Raw genomic sequence first — 21664 nt, 5'->3', positions numbered from 1 at the left:
GTTTTAAAACGAATAAAAGTTGAGCAGCTCTCAGATGTGAACTGTAGACTAAAATACACAAAGATTATTGAAGAAAAAATTAAAGAATTTGAGAACAGGAACGAAACCTTGGAGATTCAGTGGCAAGCCTTGAAGAAAACCCAGATTGATTCAGCTAGAGAGGCATGTGGTGAAGTTGTTTCCAAGGATAGAAAAATAAGAACTCCATGGTTGACACAAGAAGTTAAAGAGGTAGTGAAGGAAAAGAAGAAAGTATATCAAAAGTTCCTGTCAAATAAGTCAGCTTGTGGTCTTAGAGAATACAGAGACAAATGTAAGAATGCTAAACACTGTGTAAAACTAGCTAAACAAAAGTCATGGGAAGACTTTGGTAAGAACACAGAAAATAAATATCACGACGGTAACAAGATATTCTGGAGGTTGTTGAAGAAGCTCAGAAATGGAGGAAAGAGTGCTGTAAAAGGAATTAGATGATAAAGGTGATATGAAACTGGAGAAAAAGATATCCTTGAAGTATGGAGTAATTACTTTGAAAAATGGCTAAATGAAACTAGCAGTGATGACAGCACAGTGATAAAAAAACACTTACCAGGCATGCAATCAGGAATACATATCCATGCTTGAAGTAGAAAAAGCCATCAAAAGTATGAAATGTGGAAAGGCAGTAGGAGTAGATGATATTCAACCAGAAATGCTGAAGTATGGTGGTATAAAAGTCTTACAGAGCATAGTTCAGAATGACGAATTACCGATGATTGGAGTAGAGCTCAAATAGTACCCATATATAAAAAGGGAAATAAAACTGAATGTGAGAATTACAGAGGTATTTCCCTACTGAGTGTTCCTGGTAAGATATATACTTGAGAAACGGTTGAGAAGAATTGTGAAGAAAAGCTTGGTGAAGAACAAGCTGGATTCAGTTCAAATAGACGTTGTCAGGACCAGATCTTCACTTTACGACAAATAGTTGAGAAAGCATGGGAATATAACAAAGATCTGTATTTAAGTTTTGTCAATTTGGAAAAGGTATATGACAAGGTGCCAAGAGAGAAGCTATTCAATACACTACAGTTATATGGTGTCAATGGAGCATTATGTCAAGCAATACTTTGTCTTTATTTGAGTTGTAAGTCAGCAGTTAGAACTGAAGTACAGGAAGGTGGTTTAATATTAAATCTGGTGTGAGACAAGGATGTACATTATCCACTCTGTTATTATCTACATGGATCACATTATGAAGGAAAGTGGTATTAAACATGATATCAAAATTGGAGATGTTAATGTCTGCTCTTTGCTTTATGCAGACATTATACTTCTAAATAAATCCGCTACAAGTCTGCAAGATTCACTGACTAAATTGAATAACTGTTGTAATAGATATGGTACGAAGGTCAGCAACAAAAAGACAAACACAATGAAAATAGGCAGAATCATTCAAAATGTCAGCTGTGTTGTGAATGGAGAACTTGTGGAACAAGTAAAACATTTCAGCTACTTAGGCATGATTTTTAGTGAAGATGGTAAATTAAATATAGAAATAGACAACAGAATCAGCAAAGCTGGTATGGTGGGAAGTCAATTGAATAAATTCATATGGAATAAGAGAAAAATTAGTCGGAACACTAAAATAGCTGTATACAAGACAATGTTCAAACCAGTTTTAACTTATGGATCTGAGAGCTGGGTCAGAAGTAAAACACTTGACCAAAGACTAGGGACAGCAGATATGAGAGTCCTGTGAAAGATTAGAGGTGCATGAACAGATGGCATCAATGGCAATATCATATTAAAAATGAGAATATTAGGAAAGAACTTGATGTTCTCAGCATCCAGGAATGCGTTAGCAGAGCTATGGTATGGTCACTTAAACAGAATGGGCGAGGAAAGATTAACAAAACAAGTGATCTCTGCCAGGTTGGCAGCAAAATGACCCAGAGGAAGACCAAGATATAGGTGGATTGATACGGTACAAAGTGCCTTAGACGATAGAAATATAAGATCTGATAATGTTGGGAGTCTTGACAAGTAACAGACTGATTTGGAGGAAAATTATAGATAGGAAGTTAGTAATGATGTAACTTTTTTATGTAGTACTATCATAGCCTGTTGCTTATTATTTTAACAGTATAATAGAACACAGAAACTAAGTAAATAATTAATTTATTAACTTGATGCTGATATTTCGCTGGTATTATAACCAGCATCTTCAGAGCACAAAAACACTGTTTGTCACAATACGCGAGACTAAAACAACATGGTGTACTTAAACAAAATTGTAACAGCAACACAAAGACTAGAGTCCTGATTTTGGTGCCCTCTATCTGAAAAAAAAAAAAAAAAACTATCATATATTGCTAGAGTTCCTGAAAAGTGCTAGTTTTTTCTTAATATGACTGTCTCCCAGATCTTCAGCAAGTTAATACAGCCATATTTGTTGAGATTTGGGGTGTGTTTTAGGGCTTCTGTCGCCTCTAAGAACAATCTCTCTGATTTATATGGGTTTCTGTGTAGTACTTTTGTGTTTTTCCAGTTGATCCTGTGTGCAGGGGTATCCAGAGCATGGTCTGCTAGGCCCGACTTCCCATAATGATAATTCCGGATGTATCATTTATGTTTGCTGAAGCGGATATTCACAGTTCTTCCTGTTTGACCGTAGTAGGCTTGATTGCATGAGCAGGGTACTTGGTAGATAGACTCCTGGATGTGATAAAGGACGAATGCTGTCCTTGGGTGAGCGGATGAGGGTGGCTAATTTGCTACATGGTCTGAATGTAGTGCGTAGTTTATGTTTATTGAGAATTCTTGAGATCTTTTCGGATGTGCCTTTAATGTAAGGGATGGTGACTGTTTTGTTGTAGTTCCCTGTGGTGGATGGTGGGAGGGGTTTCTTAGGAGTGTTTAGTATTTTGTTTATTTTATGTGGATTGTAGCCGTTGGCCAAGAAGGTGTGGTGTAAGTGAGTCAGTTCAGCAGTAAGAGCCTTGTCATTGGAACAGATTGTTCTTGCTCTATGGCTTAGCGTTTTTAATATGCCATATTGTTGAGAAGGATGATGGTGTGATTGTTTGTGATGCAACGGCAAAAAAATTCGACAGAGTCAAAAACCGGCACCAAAATAAGTTCGAAAATCTACAACAACGGAACACCACACAACGACCGCAATTACAACAAGACCTCGTCGTCGTGAATCTATCGTCACTCACCTTAAGCAAAGAAGCCACGACTGCTTTAAGTCGAGGGCACAACTTTGCCATAACTCCCAAGCAAGTTCCAAAAGCCGAAATAATGGCGTCCATCGAACGAGGAATATACGACCTGCCTCCAACAATAGCTAACAACATACGTTTAGATGTGGCCAACATCCTAATCAAGTCCAAGCCTCCCAAAAATAATATCCCACATAAGGAATTCATTGCTATAAAAGAGCTACACAACAACAGCCAGATTACCATAACAAAAGCAGACAAAGGAAATGCAACCGTGGTGATGGACACAACTGAATATGAAAACAAAATGCACACACTATTACAAGATCACTCAACATACAAAATTATAGATCACAATCCCACCAACACACAAAAGAATAAGGCACGAAAATTATTAAAAAAAGTCAGTTCCTGGCCCAAAGACACAGTTAACAAACTCAAACCCTTCCATGTTAAAACACTGAGGATCTATGGATCACCAAAAATTCACAAACCAGGCACACCCCTTCGCCCAATTGTGGACAGTATAAATAGTCCCACATACAAACTGGCTAGACATTTAGCGAAGCTACTAGCCACTCTCACTAATAATTCTCCCTCCTTTGTCAAAAATTCAGCACACCTAAAAAGCATCTTACAACACCTTACCCTAAAAAGCTCAGACTTAATAGTAAGCTTTGACATCACTTCACTATTCACAAATGTACCACTAATAGAAACCCTCAATCTACTGAAGTCACACTTCCCCCCCCTGATATATTTGAACTATTCAAATTCACAATACATGCAGGATATTTCACATGGAAAGGGAAAATATACAAACAAATTGATGGGACAGCCATGAGCTTCCCCCTTCCCCCCCCCAGCCAACTTTTACATAGAACACCTGGAAAAACAAGCAATCAATACAGCCACTCTCAAACCAACACTTTGGCTACGCTATGTTGATGATGTGCTTGCTATTTGGCCACATGGCCCTGAGACACTGAAAACATTCTTAGCACATTTAAATAGCCAACATCCAAAAATCCACTTTACTATGGAACTGGAAGCCAACAACTGTCTGCCCTTCCTGGATACACTCATCACACGTCTCCCAGATGGTTCCTTATCATTTTCAGTTTTCAGAAAACCCACACATACAGGCAGATACTTACACAAACAATCACACCATCATCCTTCTCAACAATATGGCACATTAAAAACGCTAAGCCATAGAGCGAGAACAATCTGTTCCAATGACAAGGCTCTTACTGCTGAACTGACTCACTTACGCCACACCTTCTTGGCCAACGGCTACAATCCACATAAAATAAACAAAATACTAAACACTCCTAAGAAACCCCTCCCACCATCCACCACAGAGAACTACAACAAAACAGTCACCATCCCTTACATTAAAGGCACATCCGAAAAGATCTCAAGAATTCTCAATAAACATAAACTACGCACTACATTCAGACCATGTAGCAAATTAGCCACCCTCATCCGGTCACCCAAGGACAGCATTCGTCCTTTATCACATCCAGGAGTCTACCAAGTACCCTGCTCATGCAATCAAGCCTACTACGGTCAAACAGGAAGAACTGTGAATATCCGCTTCAGCAAACATAAACGATACGTCCGGAATTATCATTATGGGAAGTCGGGCCTAGCAGACCATGCTCTGGATACCCCTGCACACAGGATCAACTGGAAAAACACAAAAGTACTACACAGAAACCCGTATAAATCAGAGATTGTTCTTAGAGGCGACAGAAGCCCTAAAACACACCCCAAATCTCAACAAATATGGCTGTATTAACTTGCCGAAGATCTGGGAGATAGTCATATTAAGAAAAAACTAGCACTTTTCTAGGACTCTAGTAATATGTGATAGATTTTTTTGTTTTTTTTTTCAGATAGAGGGCGCCAAAATCAGGACTCTAGTCTTTGTGTTGCTGCTACAATTTTGTTTAAGTACACCATGTTGTTTTAGTCTCGCCTATTGTGACAAACAGTGTTTTTGTGCTCTGAAGATGCTGGTTATAATACCAGCGAAATATCAGCATCAAGTTAATAAATTAATTATTTACTTAGTTTCTCTGTTCTATTATACCGTTAAAATAATAAACAACACGTTCAACGAACACATAAGATCTGTCTACATGTTTAAGGATACTATCATAGCCTGTACACCCCTTGAGAGTACATGGCAGGAATTTGATGATGATGATAGTATATTTTGTGCCATGGGTGGGCTAAGGACCTTTTCTCATTTTTGAATCAATTTTATATATTTTTAATTTACTTTTTACATAATCCAGAAACCATGCCATAGAGACCAAACATGGAACTTTTTCAAGCCACTTCAGGCTTCCAATTAGCAGGATGGTGGTCTCACACTGGGTGATGAAATTCACCTCACACCTAAATTAATTCCTAGAGTTAAAAAAAAAAAAAACTGGAAAAGATTAGTAGATTGGAGAAGCAGTATATTCTTAGTGCTTCTCCAATCGACTAATATTAAAATCTAGAATTAACTGGCAGTTTGTTACCTAAAGCTTTTATGGCACACTTTGAATTTTGTTATACTGTTCCATTTTTTGTAATGACAATGCTTGTGATATAGAGATGAAAATTTTACTAATAAATAATTTTAACAACATTATCCACAATAATTTAATGTAATTATGCCCACTTACATTTATTTCTATTCTAAAACAGGGATGTGAAATCATGAATTACATCCACCTCTGTCAACTTGGAAATTTGCACTAGCAAATCATGCTATTAACATAGATTGCCATATTAACTAGCAAAACATTACCATTTACATCAGTCTTTATAAATTTACAATGCGATTTAAACAATCATCAGGATTTTTCTATATTAACCAGGTTTTTTCATAATGAATTCTAAACAGTATACACTGTTTAGAATTCATTATGACTTTGATGATGCAAGTGAGTAGAGAAATAAGGCTGCTTATTTATTAAGATTCAATTTATTCTTGTTGTATCTTATCTGTCAAATTTAATGCAGTGTGAAACTATCTTTTGTTGTTTCTTTCATTCACTGATACTTCTTTTGGGTTTGGTGCTATCACCATACAGGCATTACCTATGGAATGCCATTATACATTAAACATATTACATTAAACATACTGTAATAAAGAATGCCACTGAGAGGCAAACTATTTCAGCATTTAGAATGTTTGATTATCCATAAGGGAATCAAACTGTATCAAAACATTCTACCTTTAAAGCTAATAAAATGAAGCAAGATGGGTGCTCATTAAGTTTTACTCTATTCTTGTGCAGAAGTATACACCTTGATATCAATGATAATATCATGGCATCTGTAACAGTTTCCCTATAAAGAATTTAGCAATTCTTTTTGGCTTTAGGCTAATCTCGGAATTTCAGAGTTAACTTTTGTCTATCATGTTTTTTTTACCTGATTTGGAGATGTAAGGATTACAAGAGGTCCATCTCCTTAAACAAAATTACTTACCTATCATATATTTTCTTTGTGATTGGCAAGTATCTTCTATGCTTCTATTCTCTTTCTATGGCTAGAGAAGTATTCATAATGTCTATAAATGGTATCAGGTAATTTTTCTTCTGTTTTCCTAGAAAGAGTAGCAACAAATGTTTTTCTTTCTTTTTTGGTGGTGGTGGTGGAGATAATCTGAGGAGACTTCATAAGAACTGTATACTTACAGATACCCCCTTATGAAAAGCAAGTGATATTTTATTTGGGAAATCTTGCAGAATAAAAAGTTCATCATCAAATTCCTGCCATGTACTCTCAAGGGGTGTACAGGATATGATAGTACAACATAAAAAAAATTACATCATTACTAACTTCCTATCTACAATTTTCCTCCAAATCAGTCTGTTACTTGTCAAGACTCCAACATCATCAGATGATATATTTCTATCGTCTAAGGCACTTTGTACCGTATCAATCCACCTATATCTTGGTCTTCCTTTGGGTCATTTTGCTGCCAACCTGGCAGAGAACATTTGTTTAGCTAATCTTTCTTCGCCCATTCTGTTTAAGTGACCATACCACCTGAGATTAGCTCTGCTAATGCATTCCTGGATGTTGACAATGTCAAGTTCTTTCCTAATAACCTCGTTTTTAATATGATATTGCCACTGATGCCATCTGTTCACGCCTATAATCTTTCTCAGGACTCTCATATCTGCGGTCTCTAGTCTTTGGTCAAGTGTTTTACTTCTGACCCAGCTCTCAGATCCATAAGTAAAAACTGGTTTGAACACTGTCTTGTATACAGCTAATTTAATGTTCTGACTAATTTCTCTCTTATTCCATATGAATTTATTCAATTCACTTCTGACCATACTGGCTTTGCTGATTCTGTTGTATATTTCTATATTTAATTTACCATCTTCAGTAAAAATCGTGTCCAAGTAGCTGAAATGTTTCACTTGTTCCACAGGTTCTCCATTCACAACACAGTTGACATTTTCAATGATTCTGCCTATTTTCATTGTCTTTGTCTTTTTATTGCTGACCTTCATACCATATCTATTACAACAGCTATTCAATTTAGTCAGAGAATTTTGCAGACTTGTAGCGGATTTATTTAGAAGTATAACATCATCCGCATAAAGCAAAGAGCTGACATTAACATCTCCAATTTTGATATCATGTTTAATACCACTTTCCTTTGTAATGTGATCCATATAGATAATGAATAACAGAGGGGATAATGTACATCCTGTCTCACACCAGATTTAATATTAAACCATCTTCCTGTACTTCCTTCAATTCTAACTGCTGACTTACAACTCAAATAAAGACTAAGTATTGCTTGATATAATGCCCCATTGACACCATATAACTGTAGCGTATTGAATAGCTTCTCTCTTGGCACCTTGTCATATGCCTTTTCCAAATCGACAAAACTTAAATACAGATCTCTGTTATATTTCCATGCTTTCTCGACTATTTGTCGTAAAGTGAAGATCTGATCCTGACAGCCTCTATTTGGCCTGAATCCAGCTTGTTCTTCACAAAGCTTTTCTTCCACAATTCTTCTCAACTGTTTCTCAAGTATACTTGCATAGATCTTGCCAGGAACACTCAGCAGGGAAATACCTCTGTAATTCTCACATTCAGTTTTATTTTCCTTTTTATATATGGGTACTATGAGAGCTCCACTCCAATCATCGGGAATTCGTCCCTCTGTCCAGGCTTTCTGGACTATGCAGTGCAGCCACAGTAAGACTCTTACCACCATACTTCAGCATTTCTGGTCAAATATCATCTACTCCTGTTGCCTTTCCACATTTCAAGCCTTTGATGGCTTTTTCTACTTCAAGTATGGATATGTATTCCTGACTGCATGCCTGGTCACTGTTTTTTACCACTGTGCTGTCATCGCTGCTTGTTTCATTTAGCAGTTTTTCAAAGTAATTACTCCATACTTCAAGGAAATCTTTTCCCCCCTTTTTCATGTCACCTTTATCATCTCTAACTCCTTTTACAGCACTCTTTCCTCCATTCATAAGCTTCTTCAACAACCTCCAGAATATTTTGCCACCTTCTTGATATTTATTTTCTATATTCTTGGCAAAGTCCTCCCATGACTTTTGTTTTGTTAGTTTTACACACTGTTTAGCATTCTTGCATTTGTCTCTGTATTCTCTAAGAGCACAAGCTGACTTATTTGACAGGAACTTTTGATATGCTTTTTTCTTTTCCTTCACTGCCTCTTTAACTTCCTCTGTCCACCAAGGAGTTCTGATATTTTTTATCCTTGTAGACAACCTAACCGCATGCCTCTCTAGCAGAATCAATCAATGTTTTCTTCAGAGTTTGCCACTGAATCTCCAAGGTTTGATTCCTGTTCTCAAACTCTTTCATTTTTTCTTCAATAATCTTTGTATATTTTAGTCTACAGTTCACATCTGAGAGCTGCTCAACTTTGATTTGCTTTAAAACTTTCTTACATGTTATTCTGTTCAATATGAAATTCAATTTTATCCTGCTCAAGACTAAATAGTGATCACTTCCAATTTCAAATCCTACACTCTGGTGTCTAGCACCAGGGAGAAAACGTCACTCTCAACAATAACATAGTCACTGAGACTTTTCTTATTCCTTGCATCTTCTCTCCATGTGAATTTGTGCACATTTTTATGTTGGAACATGATATTAGTAATAACCAGTCCATGTCCTGAGCAGAAATCCAACAGATATCTGCCATTATTATTTAGCTTTGCTCTTTTCTCCAAATTTTCCCAAACCATTTTGTATGTCTAACAATCATTTCTTACTCTGCTATTTAGATCCCCAACAAGGACCAACTTTTCCTTTTTCGTTTTGTCAGTTGCTTTTTCTAAAGCCTCAAAAAATTTCTCCACTTCTACCTTAGTAGAACCTTCTGTGAGACCATAGGTACAAATAAGTCTCATTGTTCAGTTCCCCATTCTCATATTTGCTCACATTACTCTACTTGAGACTGACTGCCATTCAAGAAGATTAGCCTCGTATTTTGTGTTGAATACTATGGCTACTCCTTCTTTTCCTTGATTGTCATTGCTGAATATAACATTTTGTATTTATTGCTCAGAAAGATCGCACCAGTTTTTGTCTTTTTTGTTTCAGTCACCCCTATAATGTCGATCTGGTACTTATCTAATTCCTCAGCTAGTTCCATTTCTTTGCCATTCAGGCTTCTTATGTTGATAGTACCGATCTTTAACTCTGGTGATGTTGAGTTGGGGTTTGTTTTCAGATTTGTTTCACTAGCTGACTTTTCGCTGTTCGCCCTGGTTCCCTGGCGAAAACAACAGGAGCCTTGTTTAACCAGGCGACGCCCCAGCCGGCATGAAATTTTGTCATGTCATACCATCATCTTTTTTTTATTTATTTATTTTGGTTTAACCTATAAGAATACAATTTGGTCGGCTAAATCCCAAATTGCCAGCCCATCCTCGTTTGTTCAGTATCCAAGTAGATACCCAACAGGATGCACCATGAGGTGAGGATTGGACATTAGGTCAGAAGTCCTGGTCGGTTCTTTGCATTCCTTTAAAGGCTATGTGGAGGTCTCCTCTCAGTTATACAGCTTTGACCCTTAAGCACCCCTTGGAATAAAAAGTTTCCAAATGCTATTACTATGGCAGGCTTCCTCTTTTCTACTTGGTATAAGATATTCTGCTTTATATTAATCTCTTAGTACTTCCTTCTACCACTGACATGCTAGAGAAGTCTGCTCTACAAAGCAGACTACTTTACAGATTGCTCTGTAGAGTAGTCTGTCCTCGTGGTTTCTTCTAAATAGGGAGAGTAGAGACACAGCCAAATGTTATGAAACATATCCTAGCATTTGAAACAACTTGAGTGGGTCTGATATATATACATTTTGACCAGCCGGATCAGGGTAGGTTTCTGGTGATACACATAAGAATGATACATCTTAATAGAATAAGATCACTAAACCTACATATAATAATAATATACCTGACAGCTATAAGCTCCATCATTCTAAAGCAAACTATCTTCAGAGACATCAAGTAGATATCACTTGGATATAATATCCTTTAAGTGTTTAAGTTTATATAGCATTCCCATCACAGGCTGACTTCCAAATGATATATAGCATGAAGGAATTTTACTGAATGAAAAGGGCTAACTCAGCTGCTAAAATAAGGGCCAATTGCCTGCAACATGAACATGTCCCATAGGTAGAGCATGAACATAGAGGAAAAAGTGCACTATACTGCCATAGCTCATAAAAAGCCAGAAAAATCAGGTCAGATTACCCAGATTCATAACATCTATTCTATAGACCAGGGTGCTATGCCATCCTAGAGTTTCACCAGATTGCAAATAAAAAATAAATAATATATGAATAAAGATATAATGTATAAAATATAAGATACATTGTATAATTATAAGGGGTGCTTAAGGGTCAAAGCTATATAACTGAGAGGAGACCTCCACATAGCCTTCAAACGAATGCAGAGAACCAACCAGGGCTTCTGACCTAATGTCCAATCCTCACCTTCTCGTGGTGTACCCTGTTAGGTATCTACCTGGATACTAAACGAACGAATGAACGAGGATGGGATGGAAATTCAGGATTTACCCAAACACATTGTATTCTTATTGGCTTAAGCCAAAATATAAAATGATGGTACAACATGACAGAATTCATGCTGACTGCACCCAGTTAAATAAGGCCCATGTTGTTTTCGCCAGGGAACCAGGGCAAACAGCAAAAAGTCAGCTAGTGAAGCAAATCCTAAAACACACCCCAACTCAGCATCACCAGAATTCAAGATTGGTACTATCAACATTAGAACGCTGAATGGCAAAGAAATGGAGCTAGCTAAGGGATTAGATAAGAAACAGATTGACATAATAGGGGTGACTGAAACAAAAAAGAGAAAAACTGGCGAGATCTTTCCGAGTAATAAATACAAAATGTTACATTCGGGAAATGACAATCAAGGAAAAGAAAGAGTAGCCATAGTATCAACACCAATAGATGGCAACACTATTGACAAGATTTTTTTTTCCAAGTTGGTACATCTGTCATAAGCATCCATGTGAAATTGCAAGTCATTCTATCAAGTAGTTTGTTTTATACAGCTGTCTGAAGCAAAAGTGTTGTCTGTGTAACTTGAAATGAATAAAATTGAGTATCGTGTGGATATAAAATTCTTTGTAAAATAAGGTTTAACGCCAAAAGAAATTTATTCAAAGTCAATAAAAGGTTTATGGGCAGTCTTCTCCTTCATTTTCAACAATTAAGAAATGAGCAGCCGAGTTTAAACGTCACCGTACCAGCCTTGAAGATGATTCACGTGAAGGATGTCGAAAAAGTGTAACAACACCAGAAATCATTGAGTCAAAGTGTGTGAAATTGCTGAGACTATAGGAATTTCAACAGAATGTGTAGGATACATTTTGCATGAAGAATTGCAAATGAAAAAGCTTTGCACAAGATGGGTGCCATGCTTGCTCACAGCAAATCAAAAACGCACTCGCATAAAAATCTTTCAGTGCTTGGAGCGTTTTAACAAGAATAAAACTGATTTTGTGTGTTGATTTATTATTATGGATGGGAGTTGGATCACCATTACACGCCAAAATCCAAACAGCAGTCGAAACAGTGGACAGAAGCTGGTTGTTTGGCACCAAAGACAAGGTCATGGCATCGGTGTTTTAGGATACTAAGTGCATTAATTATCTTGTAAAGGTTAAAACAATAACCGCAGAATATTATTCCAATCTTTTAACCAGACTAGACAAAATTTCATGACAAAAGACAGAAGAAAAAAATCATCTTTCATCAGAACAATGCACTTGCCCACAAAGGTGTTTTTGGCAATGGGAAAATTAAGGGATCTACACTATGAATTGTTGGACAATCACCCTATTCCCCAGATTTGACTCCCTCTGACTTCTATCTCTTCCTTGCTATCTCTACATCTGCAATCACCTCTTTTTCTTTGAATCAAGAGGTGATTGCAGCTGTAGAGGGGTATTTTGCAGATCTTTCTGAGAACCACTACAGGGACGGGATAATGGCACTCGAGCATCACTGGAACAAATGTATTAGTCTTAAAGGAGATTATGTTGAAAAATAAAAATAATTTTGAAATTATAAATCCGTTTTTTAATTGTTAGGCAGAGAACTTTTCAGACCACCCTCGTATACTGGAGTGGATCAAAATTAATTGATAAGAATCAATTAATTCAATAATCAATAAATGATCAGATTATAATACTTAAATTAAAAAAAGCAAATAGAAGCTACTTAAATATAAGGTAGGAAAAAGGTTCCAAACAGTTTTATGAGGAACTACAAAATCAGTTAAATGTAATAAAAATGACTGTATATTAATAGCAGGAGATCTTAATGTTAGAGTTGGAAATAATCTAATCCCAAATGTCTTAGGAAAACATGGAGAAATTTGCATGAATAACAATGGTCAAGCAAAAGTGTATTATTACACTTTTGCTTGACCAATGAAATGATTGAAAGTACAGTCTATTAGACTGTACTTTCAATCATTTTAAAATAACCAATACTTTTTTCTTCAAAAAAATAATATAAATAAATATACTTGGAATAGCAGAGGAACAAGATCTATAATTGATTATATCATTACTAATTAGAAATTAGCTCCACAAGTGAGAGATGTACATGTGTTTACAGAAGAAGTGAAATTTTTTCAGATTATTACTTAGTAGTCTCTAAAATAGAAATACTAGCAAAATTGAGAAAGGAAGTAAATACGAAAAAACAAGAAATAGAACAAGCATACAAAGTATATCTATTACAAAAAGAAAGCATTAGAATGCCATATCGATCACGATTAAACTTACCTAAAAGAAGCTCAAATTAGTAAAGATATATAAGAATAGAAAACTTTAATAAAGATCATCCATAAAACAGCCTCTGAAGTACTTGGAAAGAAAAATAAAATATTAAAAAGAAAAACAAATGCATACAAATCACTCCTTCAGAAACATACAAAGTAAACAGAAGAAATATACAAAAACAAAAGAAAGCTCACCAAGATTCTTGGGACAGATTTATTAACCCGGCATTAGTAAGGTGGAGTGTCACAGTTATATCTTTCTATATCTTTGGGGTATGTAACACGCCACCTTACTAACGCCTGGGTTAATAAAATAGAAGAAGACATACATGGAAGACAAGAAAGCCTACAAAATAATTAAGGAAATTAAACAATGAAGAAAGAGATACAGCACAAATCATCATAATACAACAGAAACAATACAACATTAGATAGATAGAACAATATAAGAATTTATGGTATGACCCAAATTTAATAACAGAAAATAAGAATGAAGATACAAAAATATAGTTACAGTTAGGTAATAAATTAACAGAAGAGATTGAAATAAATCAGACAGGGATGTAGCTTATCTCCAACTCTATGACCCAAATTTAATAACAGAAAATAAGAATGAAGATACAAAAATATAGTTACAGTTAGGTAATAAATTAACAGAAGAGATTGAAATAAATCAGACAGGGATGTAGCTTATCTCCAACTCTATTCAATATATATATATATATATATATATATATATATATATATATATATATATATATATATATTGATCAGATTATTCAAATATGGAAAACAACAATAAAACAAGGTATCCAGTTAACCAGAAGAACTGTTATGAATACAATGATGTATGCAGATGATCAGATTATATTACAAGACAATAAAGATGACTTTCAAAAATCAGTTTATAAATTAAGTCAACAATACACTTTAAAAATCTCAAAAAAGAAACCATGGCATTTAAAGGTCGAGATCATGTTAAATCAAATGTAGTTATAGAAAGTAAAATAATAGAACAGGTGACACAGATTTATTATTTAGGCTGCATAATAGCATATCTAAAAGATAAAGATATACATGAAAAAAATAAAGAAATTTCAGAAAATAAAAATGACAAGAAATTCAACTAAAATTTTACAAAGTAATGGCCGCTCCCACTCTATTATATGATTCAGAAAAATGGACTGTTAAAAAGAAAGATGAAAGTAAAAAAATACAAGCTGCAGAGATAAGATTTTAAAGAGCAACAAAAGGATGCACAAAACTGGACCATATAAAACATAAAGACAATCAGGAAAGAACTAGATATTTATAATGTAAATTAAAAGATCAAGGAATACAGAGAGAAATGGAAAGAACATCTGTTTAGGATGGAAAAATATCCAAAAAAAAGTGAATAGATATAGACCAAAAGGGAAAGAGTGATAGAGGAAAATCAGTGAAGCCAGAACAGGCAAATGCCTAATCTTTGAAGTGAAGAAAATAAAAACACTTTCCTCTATAGTGTTAAGAAGAGAATAACAGTTTTAATTAACTACATGCATTGCTGAATAGAAGTTTAAAATTCTCTTTAAAAGAACCTGACAATTCACACCCAGTAAATTTCAAATATTTGCTATCTAGTCTGATTCTATAATTGTTAATTATAATAAAATACTTAAAATTAATGGATATATGATGTAAAAGTATGTATAATCCTTGAAAAAGATCATAAATACTTTTAAATAATACTTACATCAGTTACTTCCCCATCATCTTCACCCTCCTCAGCAGATTTATCCTGAAAATAAATAAAATAATCATATATAACAACATATAAGTAAAAAAAATTTGTCAGAATTTATTAATACCAAATTTAAGTGCAAACAGAATTAAAATTAAAAAATAATAATAATAAATAAATAAACACAACTAATCATTTACAGATGTCACTTAACATAAACCTTTATGATAAAAGAAAAGTAAAATAAGCAACCAATTTGGGAAAACAGTTTCATTCTTTTTTAAACTAATGATTTTCATTTGCACATATTTAATTGCCGCACTGGTTCAATGCTTTTACCAATAATAAGAGAGCTGATTTCCCAGTAGTACTTAATTTTGTGACATAAAAACATAGTTGATATATCTGGAAAACAGGAACAGCTACTGCAATTATCTTGCCCTTCACTGATATTTCTGATTATGGTGGCCAGCAAGTAATTATTTCTTGAATTAATTCTGCTTTTTATTCCTTACTGAATCTTTTTTTTTTTCTTCTCCTCCAACAGTGATATGGTCCTCATTAAACTTACTCCTTAAGCAAACCAGAGATTGAAACCTACCTGTAAAGATGCTAAGTGAACATACTATTTTGCTGACCGCAAAAGCTGCAGAATAACCATAAAAGCATTCGGCATGATTTGTAAGAGAAGAAAGATTATCAATAAGTTCACATATACATAACACTGGTAAGTGTTTCTAAAAATGAATAAATTATAAAATGTTGCTGAATTGCATTTTAATACATTAAATATTCATTTACTAACTTGTTCTGAATTTGGTACACAAAATGTGAAACTTCTTACTAGTTATTTACTTTTCTACTCACATATAATGCACATTTATTAATAAAAATTGCCTAGTCAACCCTATATTTCTAATATTAGTAACCTATTTGGAAATAGCATCCATACAAACCTTAGCAAAATATGATTAAATTATTTAAAACTAATTTTCTGCATAACAACTTAGAGAAATACTTCTACAGAAAGGTTTCCATAAATTATTTTTGTTAAATTATTTCATAAATAAATTTAATATCATGAGTCTTCTGACTCCATGAAGATACCTATACAATAATAATAATTTTAAATGAAATTTAAATTAATTGATTATTTTGAAAACTACAAATATAATTCTCGAAATATTATGCACTAGAATTTATGTAAATATCAATATTCCAAGATTTTATAACTGGTTTTTGCAAAGACAAGTTCCTCGCTTCCTTCTCAACTCCTGAAAGCTTTCCCATTAGTATATATCAATGTCAAATAAAATTATGAAAAATGGAAATGTGTGTGGTTAAAAAAAAGTCAAACATTTAAGAAAAATATCACACAACAAAATTAGTACCGCGCGGTTAGCCTAGTGGCTTTGCGCTTCACAACCATATGCCTGGGGAAGGAGTGTCCCAGGTTCGATTCCCGTTGTAAACGTGAGGAATTTTAGGATCTTCCTCAGGCATAGCCAAGTTAGCCGGTCTTGGGCGCGGTCAGTAGGTTTTTTTCCGCCAGTTTATCTGGCGTTTTTCATCCCGCAAACAGGCCTCGTGAACATACGCCTCTACAGTCAAAAATATATCCCTCCCACAGCGGCAGACCAGGCGACGGGTCGGTTGGGAGTAGTACTAACAAGAAGTCGCATCTAAAAGTAACACGTGGACCCTGCATAGGAAGCGGGAATAACATGTAGAAGGCGAAGAAGATCACACAACAAAATTACTCTAAATGCTCAGAGAATAAGGATTTCGAGCGATGATTCCCAAATTGTGTGCCAAGACACTGTGAAATATTTCAATATTTTCACTGAAATGACACTTAGCCCACATGGTTTTAGAATCAGACCATCGATTCTAGCGAACACTGTACAAACCACAAACTGTTTCACTTTTTTTTTTGATTTATTTATTCAATGATTTGATTGTTCAAAATATGTACTTATTTAATAATTTTTATATAAATTGTTTGTGAATTTGAAATATGTCTTTCATTTATTTATTTTTTTTTTTTAACTTAACCATCCTAACTGCACCAACTGTGCACTACAACTATTAAGGTAAGCCCACATTCTGACTTAGGGCCCTGTGGAAAAATCCTGATACACTAAAGGTGCCATGAACTGTAAAAGTTTGAGAACCACTGATTTAAAAGATTCAGTTCTTCTACTTCAAAGAATCCTTACCCCTTCATTTACTCATTATATTAGTGCATACACTGCAGAAGATGGGACTGGATAACAGACTGGTAGTAGTTGAAATCGACTTTCTGAATAATACTCAAGTTGTGTATGACAGAGCAGTGTCTCAGAAATAGAAGGTGACCAGTGATGTGCCTCAAGGTTCTGTTCTTGGACCTATACTGTTTAACTTATTTGTTAATGATATTTCATATGAACTGACTGGGGATCTTCAAATATTTACAGATGATGCAAAGTTTGGCAGAATTATTAGGAATATTGACGATGTCAATCCTCTATAGGAAGAGTTGAATAGACTTTTCACTTGGATAGATGAGTGGGACTGTAGTTTTAATATAAAGAAATGCAAGGTGTTACACTTGGGGGGGGGGGGTGCAGAGATATTAAGGCCATATATTGTATTGAAAGAGCTATACTTCAGGAAGTGATACAATTCAGGATCTTGGGGTGATGGCAAAGAGTGCAATTATTCAGTCTGCTATTCCCTACAAAAAAAGAAAAAAGAAAAGAAAAAGAAAGAAACTGAAATCTGATGGTTCATTCTTAAATTATTCCTGAAAAACTAGCAACTCTTTTTACCATACATTTAAAAATTATTTTTGGATTTTTCATTACATTGCTTTATATGTTTAAGAGGACTTTCTGAACAAAATTTCCAAGTTCCAGGACAGGTAGTAGTATTAACTGTCCTATTGTCCTATTTAAACAATCATGCTATCATCAGGCATTATATACATTGTGATATGGAAACACTATTTCGACATCACAATGAGAGTTATTCAGTTTTCCATTCCCTACAAAAAAAAAAAAAGAAAAGAGAGAGTCCAAAAACAAATGATAAACATGATATCAGGATTCTGGAGTTATGCAGAGCAGCTGAGGGAATGTGGCTAATAGGAGGAAGACGAGATATGACAGAGACCTTCAAGTTGGTTAAGGGATTCTACCAGATTAATACAGAAGAAATAATAACAAAAAAGAGTGGATGTTAAGATGAGAAGAATGACAGGCCATTGCTGGAAGCTAAATAAAGATCTGGTAAGGAAGGGTGTGAGGAGGAGATTTATTGAGATTTGTTGGCGAGTGTGGAATGCACTGGTGAGAGTGGGTCTCCCATGATGAGTCTACTGATTCCACGGAGGTTATTATAATTTGTTTTTTGGTGGTTTACCCCTTCAGTTTACCCAAGCCAAACCAACAAAAAGCAATAACAAAATAGTAATTACTAAAGCCGATAAGAAAAATGACACTGTCGTTCCAAACCAATCATATTACACAAGCAAGCTTGCCTCTTACTTTTAGATCATTCTACCTACCTCCCTATAGAATATCCCACCAGCACCCAATTCAGAACATTACATAAGCTCCTTAAGAAGGTGACCTCTTGGCTTGTGGAAGTGACTAGCAGACTAAACCTTTTTGACTCTAGCCCCCCCCCCGATACATGGACTACCAAAAACCAATTAGCAAAATTTCTGTTGTGAGTGATAAATTGGGGGAGAGAGAGTGCAAAGGAGAGTTAAAAATTATATCAGGATTGTGGAATACAGATTGAGAATTTGTAGGCTGCAAACACCAGAAAGAGGGGGGGGGGCAATGTGATTGAGATGTACAAACTTCTGAAAGAGTCAAAGGATTTCAGCTGATGGAATTTTTCATTTTATGAAAGGACAAGCTGAGAATGAATACCGCTAAAAAGGGTATAAAGCCTATATTTTTCTGTCCTAGGATGGTGTGTGATTGGAATGGACTGCCATTGGATGTTGTGCATGCAATCAGCATGAATGAATTCAAGAATGATGTGTGTGTGTATAATATGTGGTCTCCATTGATGAGTCTCTGACTCCTCCGAGTTCTATAATATAAATTCAATCTGATACATAGTTTTTTCTCATAACAACACATTGCATTCCTCCTTTTCATTTGACAAACCCAGCAATGCAAAAATTACCACAGCCTACTACCACTTAACGAATCTACACAACATTCACCAGCAAGGTTTGGACAGTCTTTCATTACTACTAAAATGCAGCTTTGCCTTATTTCTCACAAGAAAGGACTCTTCTCTTCTAATCTTACTTTTAATAACACCCTTATTTCTATTTATGATGATATTTATCTTGGAATAACACTATCCTGAAATCTCTCTTCACACAAACATTGCCTCTGCTTCCAAAAAATTAAGTTCTTTTTCACTCAGGGTGTTACTCAACTACAAAGCTTCTAATTTTACACAAACCTGCCTGACCTTTGATTATTGCTCTCATATCTGGGATGGTGTTCCTAAGAGTTCCCTAAAAATTATGGACGCTGTACAAAAAAAGTCGTAAAAAAAATAACCCTTCTAACTAATATACTTCACTCACTTTCACACAGGTACTCAGATTCCACTGCTTGCATTTTTTTTACAAATACTTCTACTGCAACTGTTCATCAGAATTAGCATATATAATAATATTTTAAAATAATTTTTTGCTGGTGGTTAGCAGCAAAAAACTATTAAAAAATAAATTATCTGCTTATGTTAAAGTACACTGGACTTTTTTTTCCAATATACTTTACAGCAAGCTAGTAGTATAGTAGTATCTGAGAAATTGGAATTTATTAATGTCATTGGTCTATACACAATGATGTATAGAATATAGATATTTGTAATATAATATTCAGTTATACATCATTGGTGCCCTGATTAGTAAGTCAAAAAAGAAACATATTGCTAGATCATCTGTTGATCTGATAAAAGACTCACAACCACAGATTGAATGATTAAGGAAGAAAATTGAAACAATAAAATGAAAGAGCTAGATTTCCTGACTTAAATGTAGAAATATGCAATGAAAACTTTTAATCATATTTTGTGTGGTTATCAGGGGTGTGATTGATGAGTTTACTTTCCTAGTGCAAAGGTGTGAAGATTAAATATTAATATGGTTAAAATGCAAAGGGATAAAATGAAAATCAATTTTGATTTGAACAAATAATGTAAAAATGGAAAAAATATAGAATGCAAGAGGATATGGAAGAAAGGGGGAATGGAATGTGAGAATTTCTTTCTTCAAGGCATGATAGTGATTGATAAGAAAGGCCATGAAATGCAAATGAATTATGTAGAAAGAATAGTGTTCAGTTTTTTTAGATATCTGAAATGAATGAAAGGACTTGTCATATGACTGATGGATTGCACTTTAATGAATTCGAGTTAGGTATCTAGATAAACTTTGTTCAATGAGAGAATGGAAGTACTGAATCATGATAATTAAAGCTCTTGGGATGAGGGGGAGGAGCATATGTACACATATACAAGTGTCCTTAAGGTGAGTGAGAATGAGAATGGGGGGAAAAAAATCAAAGAATGCTGAATGATGCAGTTTCTCAAGTCTCGAAATTGAATTAGTCATTAATTACAAGGTGAAAGTGACCTTTGGAGCCAGGAGGATCTTACAGTATAGCTGTTCTAATGCCAGAAGCATCATGAACAAAAAGTGTTTGGTATTGATTACCTTGACTTATCTAATGATTATAAACATTACTGAGACTAGGTTGACAGGAAAGTATATTGCTACAGATGTATAATTTAATGGAACTGTATTTACTTAATGGATACTGTATTCAGTAAGGATAAAGATGAGATGGGGAAGAGTAATGCAGTCTGCAAGAGTAATAGTTCATCAGAAAAATCCTCTGATTGATGAGGGTGAACATGCACTTTTGATTAAATGATTTATTTTTTTTGAAAGTCAACTTAAATATCCCATGACCATTTTGCATGCCCTATTGACAAGCTTTCCTTGCAGCTGCTTATGCTATGGCTGTGTTCTTTAAGGAAAGGATTATCAGATTGCATGCCCAACCAGGTGACATTTAAAAGAATAAGTAGCACAAGTCAAGAGTTGAAAAGAATGTTGTAAAGCATATTTAAAGATAAAGATGATCAACAGGCCCATGAACAGTATTTTGTTTTGTGACCAGCAAGTGTCACAAAGCACAAGCAAAACCCAACAAATTAGATTATGTAAAAAAAATAGCCAGCCTTAAGAAAATCTACACTGCATGGCAAGTAAAAGAAAGAATGATTTTGGAACAATAACTTCAATGAATGCTTCTCAGTAGAGAGATACAAATCAGAAGAAATTACTTGAGTTACCA

General features: G+C 34.8%; 1 protein-coding gene across 5 annotated transcripts in view; it reads right to left on the bottom strand.

Annotated features, from left to right (window-relative positions):
• Nucleotides 1-21664, bottom strand: part of LOC150109825 (uncharacterized) — a 441768-nt gene that overhangs the window by 348441 nt on the left and 71663 nt on the right. For all 5 annotated transcript variants that reach the window (XM_090414208.1, XM_090414244.1, XM_090414315.1 and 2 more), the window contains exon 4: nucleotides 15297-15341. In XM_090414208.1, the coding sequence (XP_090270334.1) occupies nucleotides 15297-15341 (45 nt within the window). The remainder of the gene's footprint in view (nucleotides 1-15296; nucleotides 15342-21664) is intronic.

Source organism: Typopeltis vanoorti, chromosome 1 (assembly GCF_054136105.1).
Source record: "Typopeltis vanoorti isolate ZY-2024b chromosome 1, IOZ_Tvanoo_1.0, whole genome shotgun sequence".
In the NCBI taxonomy this organism is placed as follows: domain Eukaryota; kingdom Metazoa; phylum Arthropoda; class Arachnida; order Uropygi; family Thelyphonidae; genus Typopeltis; species Typopeltis vanoorti.
Note: the sequence above shows the minus strand (reverse complement) of the source record. Positions and strands in the feature narration are given on the sequence as shown.